Source organism: Acomys minous (genome assembly GCF_964271855.1).
Source record: "Acomys minous genome assembly, chromosome: 2".
NCBI lineage: Eukaryota > Metazoa > Chordata > Mammalia > Rodentia > Muridae > Acomys > Acomys minous.
The window spans coordinates 83,951,270-83,961,752 of NC_140484.1; the positions used below are offsets into that span (position 1 = coordinate 83,951,270).

At 48.2% G+C, this 10,483-nt stretch overlaps 1 protein-coding gene across 4 annotated transcripts; it reads right to left on the reverse strand.

Moving 5' to 3' along the window:
• Positions 1-3,211: 3,211 nt before the first annotated feature.
• LOC311593113 (myeloid cell surface antigen CD33-like) lies at positions 3,212-10,030 on the reverse strand. 4 transcript variants are annotated; one of them, XM_084774201.1, is made up of 7 exons: positions 9,868-10,030; positions 9,422-9,799; positions 8,882-9,160; positions 5,112-5,205; positions 4,727-4,778; positions 3,818-3,893; positions 3,212-3,649 (listed from the first exon to the last, which is right to left on the reverse strand). In XM_084774201.1, the coding sequence occupies exons 1-7, from the start codon at positions 9,902-9,904 to the stop codon at positions 3,612-3,614; spliced, it is 954 nt and encodes a 317-aa protein (XP_084630327.1). In that variant the 5' UTR covers positions 9,905-10,030; the 3' UTR covers positions 3,212-3,611. The 4 variants fall into 4 exon arrangements, 3 of the variants coding, with proteins under 3 accessions (XP_084630327.1, XP_084630328.1, XP_084630329.1); XR_014777601.1 differs by having other exon boundaries at positions 3,620-3,649; positions 4,727-4,860; XM_084774202.1 differs by lacking the exon at positions 3,818-3,893.
• Between the last annotated feature and the right edge of the window lie 453 nt (positions 10,031-10,483).

The window sequence follows — 10,483 nt, forward strand, 5'->3', positions numbered from 1 at the left end:
AGTGAGCCATAAGGGATGTTAAGCAGAGACTTCCTACATTTAAATTTTAATGTAAAAAAAATCAAGTACGTTTAAATAATTATAGAATTAGGCATTATTAAATAATATGACAGATGTAAGAAAAAAATGTAAAATCCCAGTTTAAAACTCTCCCTATACCTCTGTAAGCAGCACTCCACAGTTTGAATTTTCTTTTTAAACCAAATTTAATGGCACTTAAGATTAGACAAAACAGCTAAGGAAAGCATGAATGGAGTGGCTGGAGAGACAGCTTAGTGGCTAAGAGCACTGACTGCTTTCCTAGAGGACCCAAGCTCAATCCCCAGCATCTACAGGGCAGGTCACTCCTGTTTGTAACTCAAATTCCAGGGCACTGGATACCCTATTCTGACTTCTGTGGGCACTGTATGCGTGTGGTGCGCAGACACTGATGCAGGCACTCAAACACACACAAAAATAAACAAATCTTTAGAAACATGAAATAAATAATAAATGAGTAACAGCACAATGAAGAAAACCAGGCAGAGAAGCCGGGTGTGCTGACTCAAGCTTGTAACTGAGGCAGGAGAGTTGCTGTGAGTTCCAGATTGGCCCAGGTTCCAGAGTGAGATTTTGCCTAAAACAAAAACAAAACAAACAAACAAGCAAAAAACCTAAAACAAAGCAACTCCAAATCAAAAAGCCAGGTGAAGGAGACTACTGGGATCTATGGGCAGAAGTCAGATCTTTGCTTAATATCCCACAGGACACAGGACACACACACACTCATACACACACACTCACACACACACACTCATACACACACACTCACACACACTCACACACACACACTCATACACACACTCACACACACTCACACACACAGACAGATACACTCACACACATAGATACACACACAGACACACACACACACTCATACACACACACACTCTCTCTCTCTCTCACACACACACATACACACACACTCACACACACACTCACACACACACATACACACACACACACACTCATACACACACACACACATACACACGAGCCATCCCGTTTATGACAAGCACGCAGGTTGATGACCCAGTCTGGCCTATAGGTAGTGCAGAAGCTAGAATTAGAGCAGCTTGTGAGAGGAAGTGGTATTTGATCCACTTAGAGTTGATTTTTGTGCGGGGTGGGCGTCGGGGTGGGGGTGGGAGTGGGGGTTGGGGTAGGGGTGAGGGGGGGTGGGGGTTGGGGTGAGGGTGGGGGTGGGGGATGAGAGGCCTGGTTTCATTCTCCTGTGGGGAGATACACGTATTTTGTTGAAGAAGTTTACTTTTCTTCAATGTATATCTTTTACTTCCTTGTCAAAAGTCAGTGTCTGGGGGTTAGTTAGAGAGATGGCTCAGCAGATAAAAGCACTGACTGCTCTTGCAGAGGACCAAGGTTCAAATCCCAGCTCCCACACGGTAACTCCAGTTCTGGGGGATATGAAGCTGCCTTCCAGCCTAAGCAAACAGGCTGATGCGATGTGCACAGACATGGAGGCAAAAAAAAACCAACCCATAAAATTAAATTTTAGATTAAAAATCGGTAGCTACAGTTGCGAGGGTTTCTATTGGTCCCTCAAGGAGGCATCATCCTAGCCGCAGCCGCACTCTCATCCGTCAGCTTTGCCTGTATGAGGAACTTAGTGTGTTGGTGTGAATGTTTGGATCTTAAAAACCTTTTTTGTGTGTGACGAATGAAATTTCCATTTTTATTGGGCTGCATCGAGTCTGTAGATTGCTTTTGGTGGGATGTCCATCCTCACAAGACTAATTATTATGAAACACAAACATGGGAGGCTTTTCTGTCCTCTGGTGTCTGCCTATATTTCCTCAGTGGTTTAAAGTTCTCATACCCACATATTTCACGTCCTTGGTTAAGTTTATTCCAAGTACTTTTTAGGCTACTGTGAATGGCATTGCTTCCTTCCTTCTTTTTCAATGCACCTGTCACTGGTATATAGAAAGGTGACCGACTCTCTGGAAAGCCATTATATAGGAGGCAGTAGAGGTGACGTAGTGGGTAAACTGAAGACCTGGGTTAGGATCCAACATCCGCATAAAATTACATGCAACAGTTTCTGGCTCTAATCAAAATACTGAAGGCCAGAAAGAGGTAACCCCAGGGCCTCACTGGCTAGCCTAAACAGGAAGTTCCATGTTCCCGGAGAGACCCTCTGCTTTAGTTAGGGTTTCTATCGCTGCGGAGACGCACCATGACAGCAGCAACTCTTATAAAGGAAAACATTTCACTGGGGCTGGCTTACAGGTTCCGAGATTTAGTCCATTACTGTCGTGGTGGGAGGCATGGTGGCACGCAGGCACACATGGTGCTGGAGAGGTAGCTGAGACTTCTACATCTGGATCAGCGGGCATCAGGAGGGAGTGACACAGGGCCTGGCTTGAGCACTTGAAACTTCAAAGCCCATCCCCCCACACCCTCCACACCCCACACCCACCTCCTGACACACTTCCCCCAACAAGACCACACCTAATAGTGCCACACCCTATAAGCCAAAGGGGGCCATTTTTATTCAAGCCACCACATCCTGTGTCAAATAACAGTAACAATGATAACAACAACAACAATAATAAATGAAGGAGAAGGAGAAGAAGAAGAGGAGGAGGAGGAAGAAGAAGAGGAAGAGGAGGAGGAAGAAGGTGCAATAAAGGAAGTCACTGAACCTTGACCTCAAAGCTTCACAAAGCACTCATGGACAAAAGCATTGGCACACATATGTGTATATTCATTCATATGAGAAATGTGGAGAGGAAGAAGAAGGGGGGGAGGAGGTTATCCCTGGGGAGCCATAGAGGACACAGGTGCTTCACACGAGAGCAAACTTCCTAATCCTTGGTGGATTTGGATCACCCCCATGAAACTCAAGGGAATCATAGTTCAGATACGGCTCTGTTGGGGTGACCTACTCCTACACACAGAGGGGCAACTGGCTATTAATGTGTGCCCCTAAATTCTCAGCTGTTAATTGTTGGGTCCTCAGCAGCACCAGGTGCTGTCGGGATATGTGGTGTTGTCATTTTTATAGCCCACAAGACCTGCTTTCTATATGAAAATGTCTGTTGCTTCCTCAGCTGCCCCAAAAGACGTAAACAGTGAGCAACAATTTGCTGAGATTATTGCATCAAAAAACAAAAACAAAACAAACAAACAAACAAACAAAAAAACCCAAGCTGCCTGGAGGATGTGATCTGGCCAAAAGGCAACCCTAAGAGATAGAGGAGGCATGGTCCTGCTGCTGACTGGCTCAGCGTGAGTGGAACCTCTCTATATATATGCTAATAAGCCTTTTCCTATGAGAAAAGAGAGGCTTTGGATGAATAAAGAGGTGATGCTGGTGCAGAGGAGAAGGAAGCTGGCCGAGGACTCAGAGTGGAGCGAGCTGCACGGTGCGTGCGGGGAAGTCAAGTCCAGATGGCTTCCTCAGGGACTGCTCCCAGCAAAAAGGCTAACAGCCTTTTACTCTGCAGGCATCTTCTGTCTTTATTCCTAAACCCAACCAGGACCCCCAAAAAGCCCCAGCAACACTGCTCTGTTCTTAAGGCCAGTCCTTCTGTTGGGGTCTTGGATTCTCAGGGTGGCTGTGCACCTTGCAGTCCTGCTGATGAGCCTGTACGGAGAGGAAAGAACGCGGTCATGGCAGGGCACAGGGGGGAAGACTCAGTGACACAGAGAGGGTTTGTGCAGGGCATTCATCATACTGAGGCGCTGATCCCTCTCTTTCCAGGAAGGGTTCTGAACACATCAGCCACTCATCGGTATGGGTGAGTTCACCCACCTAGTGCTCGCTGCTCCATCCTAGATGTGCCCGAATCATCCTGTACACTGAGCACTGGGTCCACAGGAGGGCAGCACTGTAGAGAGGAAGCATTGGCTCAGATGTTACAGAGATGAAAGCAGATTGAGAAAAGAAAATGTGAGTGCCAACGTGGCTGCCACGTAGGTAAACCGGAGAGAGACAAAAGAACAGCAGTTTCCCCAAAGCCCAGTTTCTGCTTGTGAGTCTCCATGTGGTGGAGACTCCATGGCAGTGCTGTTAGCACAAGGCATGAGGTGCCTGTCACAGACAGGCGCATGGAACATCCTGGAGACACAGGAACATATGTTGTTGGAGATGGGCAGTGATTATAAAAACGCGGGCATATCCTGACTCTAGCTTACTGCAACATTTCTGATTCTGATGATCTTCACTGGGAGAGGAAAACAAAGCACACTCCATGGAAAGCAAGGAGGGAAGAAGAAAGACAAGAGTCATGTGAAGAAAGAGGTAAAGGTGGATTGAAGCAGGGGGCGAGAGAGGCTAGGGGGTGTTCCACAGAGTGAGGGGTGGAAAGAGCAAAAGAGACCCACACTGGGCTCTGGACAGAGATGGGACCAGCAGGAAGATGAGCTTAGGGTGGATATGGGTGGCTGAGCCAGGCCACGCTACAGCTCAGGGCAGATATGGGTGGCTGAGCCAGGCCACACTACAGCTCAGGGCAGATATGGGTGGCTGAGCCAGGCCACACTACAGCTCAGGGCGGATATGGGTGGCTGAGCCAGGCCACACTACAGCTCAGGGCGGATATGGGTGGCTAAGCCAGGCCACACTACAGCTCAGGGCGGATATGGGTGGCTGAGCCAGGCCACACTACAGCATCACATGGAGGACATGAAGAAGATGTGGCATGGGTCCCACGTGACTAACCTTGACGGGATCGTCACAGCCTGTGCTCACTGACAGCCTTGCTGTCTTCTTCCTGGAGAACATCACACCAAGTGAGGAAACTGAGGCATTCAGTCTGTGTAAAACAGCCCCCGCCACTGTGCTCTGGCCACAGACTGGAGAGAGAGAGAGAGAGAGAGAGAGAGAGAGAGAGAGAGAGAGAGAGAGAGAGAGAGAGAGAGAGACATACCCAACCACCGCCACCTCGTTGTTGAAACAAACGCACCAGAGCTGAGCACAGACGCCTAGGCCACCCGCAGTCCCCTGCCTCCACACTCCTGCTTTGCTTGCTCTGTGCAGATCCCTTCACACACGCCCCATTCCCATCCTCCCGGGGCCGCCTCTTTATCCCAGGAGCAGTACTCACCTGAGACATATGAGACAGAGCCCAAGAAGCAGGAGCTTGACAGCCGCCTCCCCCAAAACCACCAGCACCACCTCCGCCGTCTGACCTGATTTCCCTGCAGAAACAAATGCCCTGGGCTGGGCTCACTTGGAGACCACACGGCCCAAGCCCTTCCTCTCTCCGTAGGACTTGGATATTTGGTTTCTCCACTGACAATGTCAAGAGTTTAAAAAACAAAACCCACTGAATAGAAAAGCTTACTTGATGCCCCAGCAGACAGAACGATCTCTCCCAGCCCACATCACAAGGAATCCAAACAAATCAATACACAAACAACAACAAGATTTTAAGATAGAACTTCTCAGATGCTATGCAAATGAACAGCGGGGCGCACAAAACCTCTCTCTCCTTTACTGTCACTTTAGTGCAAATGAAAACTGCAGTAGGACATTTCAGCACACAGTGACAGGCTGTGTCTTCCTAAGAAGGACGTGGGCCACTGTCAGGAACATGGGGTGTGTGGAGCTCCTGTGAGCTGCCAGAGAGGCTCGTAAGGGACCACTGTGGAAGCCTTTGGATGCTTAGTGAGAAAGAAAAACAGAATAACGGTCTCCCTGGTGGTAATCTCCCTCCTGCTGTGTGCCCAAGAGAGATGGACAAACCCTCAAATGGAAACACGGGTTCCCCCAAGCCTGGGTCCTATAGCCCAGCCCAGACATTACTCCAGAGTTCATCTTCCGGCAGGCAGATGAGCAAATGTGGTCTATGCAAGACTGGGGTTGAGTTCAGGTTGTAGAGGAATGCAATTCTGTTGTGTGCCAGAGGTGAGGCCTGAGTACAGGATGCTGGGGAAACAGCAGGCAGATGCAAAAGGCCACATTTTCCATGGCTTCCGTTTATGTGCAAAGTGCAGATGAGGCAAACGCACAGAGACCACAACAGGCCAATGTTTGCCAGAGGAGCACAGCAAGTGGCAGTGTTGTAGACGCAAGGTTTGTATCTTGGGACAGGCAATGGCTCTGGAGTCCCATGGTGCTCTCTATTATATGGCAGTTGTTAGTGATGAATCTACTACTGAAAGGATTATGTACTGGGGAATTTAGCACTGGATGAATTTATATAAAGTGAAATTATAAATGTAAAACCAACAAGGCAATTCCAAAATCCCCCTGAGGATAGAATTCCACAGCATTTCTCAGAGGCTAGAGTGTGGCTTAGGGCTCATCCAAGGATTAGTGTAGCCTTTAGTCTCTAGAAAAGTCTGGGAACAAGGGTGCCAGTGGGTCTAAACTATCCAAACTGCATTTGTCCACGTTTTTTGGGAGCCTTTCTCTCACATTTTCCCTCCTTCACTGCTCCAGGTGCCGTCAAGCCCCCACCCCACCTCCCTCTTGTCCGTGCAGTGGTGGCAGTGCCAAAGGTGGCAGTGCCAGAACAAGTTGGTTTTGTTTTTTTTTTGCCCACTATTGCTGCTTACAGCATATGGCTGGTTGCCATCTTGACTTTGGGATGACGAGGGTGGAGCCATAGCTTCACCGCCATTTTTGACTAAGGGCAGCCACACAGCTGGCCGACATCTTTGTTGTGGAAGAGTCATAGCTTCACTGCCATCTTAACTAAGGGCTACCAAATGTGTTCAGTACCTTGTTAACAGCCAAATATAACTTCTGTCTTTAAAGCTTTAGCTGTATGGATAAACTAAGCCATACAAAAAAATTATGATCAAATCCTTTAATAGGTTCAGAAGTCTTCTTAAAGTCATGCTAAGTGTTCCTGTTTTATTTTTACAAGTTACAGTTTAGATCAGATATCCAAAAGCAGACGAAAAATTGTTTAACTCAGATATGTATAACAGGTGCTAGCCCTCAAGCCTGACAGAGACCTGTTGAATACGACACTTTAAGATATTTAAACTTGCTATGACAGAGACGCCCAATTCCTCACAGTAACTCTCCAAGGCCTCTAAGAAGCTATGGGCACCATGGCACGGATGACAGTACTCTAACCTCTGGGCAGACTGCCTCAGCGGCTCACCCACTGCTAGGGCCCAGCCTGAGCTGTGGACAAAGAGGATGCCCAGGCAGTTCACTATCCCACACCGTTGACAACAAGATGAGGTCAGTCTCTCTCACGTTCTTTCTCCACAGAAAAAGCCTCTCATCTTCTGGGCCTGATGGCCTCTAGGTAGTGGACTCTGGACTAGCCTCTGTCGTCTTAAATTAACATATATATGCCATTTAGATTATAATTTATCCTTCTCAGGTCTCTGATGGGCTTAAAGACTAGACTAGTAGAAGAAGCAACATTTTACTGTTCTTTTATATAAAAGGAATGCACTTTACTGCTCTCAGTAATCAATACCCTGAGTCTCATGGGGAATAATTAAGAAAAAAATGTAAAGTTTATGTAAGTTACGAGGATCTAGGAAAACCTAAGTTACAGGGATATAAGGAAGTGGGGGTCTAAGAAGGTGTTTTAAGGTTGGTAAATGCAAATTATGAAGGTTACAGGATGTAAAAAACTTCAATGGTAATAAGAAGGTGATTTAAGGTATATAAAAGGAATAAAAAGGCTTGAGATCTGCTCTCCTTTCCCTGGTCCTGAGACTCCCCTACCCCCAACTACTAAGACTGTGGGCCTAAAAGTTTTGAATGTAAGCCTAGAGGGAAAAAAATGTCTCTCTCTAGGCTCTTCGTCTTCTGCCCCTAGTACATGTATCTGTCCCAGCACTCTGCCAGCTCCAGGCGTTTCCTCACGATCTGCATCCAGAATGCAGAATGCAGAATGAAGCCTCACAGACAGTTTCAGCTGGGCCTGTGCTTTCCTAGCCATAGACCCTGGACAGCAGTGAAACAGCCTGCTCTTCCTAGACTTGGCCAACGTTCCAGCCTTTGCATCCGCACCCCAATAACGATGCCCCAAATGTCAGCAGGAAGTAGTCATACATGATTGCATCACCCCTGATTCATTTATTATCAACAAAAGGCTGGGATGTTGGCCTTCAGATCAGGGACAAGCAGCTGAAGAGCCTTTTTTCTTTTAAACAAGGTGGACCTGGTTTCCAGGCTCTCCCAGCATCTCTCAGTCCCTACATGTACAGGGGTTGGCTGCTGTATCCCACCCTGTACCCTGAACTTTCCAGCCCAGGGACAAGGGCTTCCCCTCCCCTGAGGATCTTCACTATATAATCCAGACATTTTCCTTCTCACGCTTTCTGCTTTTCTTCAGCAAATCCTACCGGCCTATGCCACCAGAGCCAGTGTGGGACAACTGTGACTGTGGACTATGCCATTTTAATTAATATACGTGCCATTTAGATTATAATTTATCCTTCTCAGGTTTCAGACAGGCTGGGGGGCACCTATCAAGCATATCTGAGTCAAACAATATAACCCAGACATTTTGGTTCCTGCAACCTCTCTCTTTTTTTTCTGTTCACACACTTTTTCTTCCCCTAATTTTCTGTGTCCTCTTGAATGGCAGCTTCCCTGGACCCATTCCCTGGGACTGGTGAACCAATCAAGAGCTCCCCCCAATAAACCTGCATGTAAATACTTTAATGCGTCTTGAATTAGCTAATTTCACTGGTGAAAGAAAGAACGCTTACCATCAAGTTGAGCTGAGGGAGAGACAAGATAGGACTTCTGATAACTAGCCACGACAGCATAAAGTCAGAAAGACAGGGCCTGTGTGTTTCCAGGACCCACACATAGCCAGGCCACCAAGACACAGCCACCACGGCCTCCTTCCTGCTTTATACCCAGGCCCTTGTTCCCGGATGCAACACTCACAGGTAACATTGAGCTGGATGGTCCTTTCCACAGTGACACCTGCTCCAGAGAAGGTCACCAGACAGGTGAGGTTGGCACCATGGTCCTGGGGCTGAGGTGTGAGGGTCAACACTGACGAATTTGTGCTTCTGGGACTTGAGGAGATAAGGGCAGCTGACACCCAGGAGAAGGTGGGGGGTGTCCCCTGCTCACAGGCCCAGGGCACAGAGCAGATCAGGTTGCTAGGATGGCCGGCCTCCAGGGTCCCCTGGATAAGGATTTCAGGAGTCTGTGTCAGAGCTGAAGGAGGGAGTGGGAGAGAGATATAAGCCATGGTAGAGGCACGGAGATGCTCCCCTGGATGGCGGACTCTGCCTCAGAACAGTCATCTTCTCTCACACAGCCCAGCATCTGTTTCATAGGCTCTACACAGACTGAGGTACAGGTTTCCCAACACACACACACACACACACACACACACACACACACACACACACACACACACACACACACTGTGTCTTGTGGGCTCTTAAGATCCTGTTGGGTGACTTCATTGCTTACGGATCACATGCAGTGACATCCTTTCTCTGTAGCTATATTTCACGAAAGGCTCTCTAACCACTCTGAAGAAGTACACTCCTGTGTCCTTTTTCTGTGCGTCTCTGATGACCAGGGAACAGTCATGTTTCTGTGGGTCCCCAAGGAGATGGAATCGGCCTTGTGTTGCCTTCTGCACTAGTTGTCCAGGGTCATTTGTGGCGACTGGGGGGGCTTCCTGTAATCCGGCCCCTTCCTGGAACCAGAAGCCAAAGACATATCCAAAATCGGGCCCATAGGAGGGGTAGGAGACATTGCAGGGCACATGGACACACAGGCCCTCTTCGACTGTCACTGAGTTGGGCACCACCAGCTGAAATCTTTGCTCCTGAGCCACGGACCCTGCAAAGAAACGAGAAGTGTCTTGATCCTGTCCCATCAGCCCCCGTCCCAGCCCCGCCCCCACTCACCTGCACACAGCAGGGGCAGCAGCGATGGCCACAGCATAGCACAGCGAATGGTCCTGGGTTCCTACAACTAAGGGTAGACGATGGTCGAAGCCCGAGGTCATAGGTGAGAGTCTTGGGCTTTGGTGTCCCAGGACTGAGAAGAAACCACACTGGAAGTCTAGTAATGAAATCAGACAGAAAGCAGCTGACCACAGAGAAGGAACTTCCTGCTCGTATGTTTTCAGAGGAAACTTGAAGATAAAACACTTCCACTTGGGGGCTGGGGAGATGGCTCAGAGGTTAAGAACACTGACTGCTCTTCCAGAGGTCCTGAGTTCAATTCCCAGCCACCACATAGTGGCTCACAGCCATCTATCATGAGATCTGGTGCCCTCTTCTGGCCTCCAGGGGAACAAGCAGGTTAAAAAACAAAACAAAACAAAACAAAACTGTATACATTATAAACAGATAAATCTTAAAAAAATATATTTCCACTTTCTACATGGAGCACTGTGGAGCCACACTTACTGAGAAGGGTCCCCCTCTTCTGCTCCTGTCTGTGGCTTCCTCCCACTCCACTGCCAGCAACAGAACATTAGATGCTGTCTGACAGCCCACAGTTCCTGCATGCTCTCAA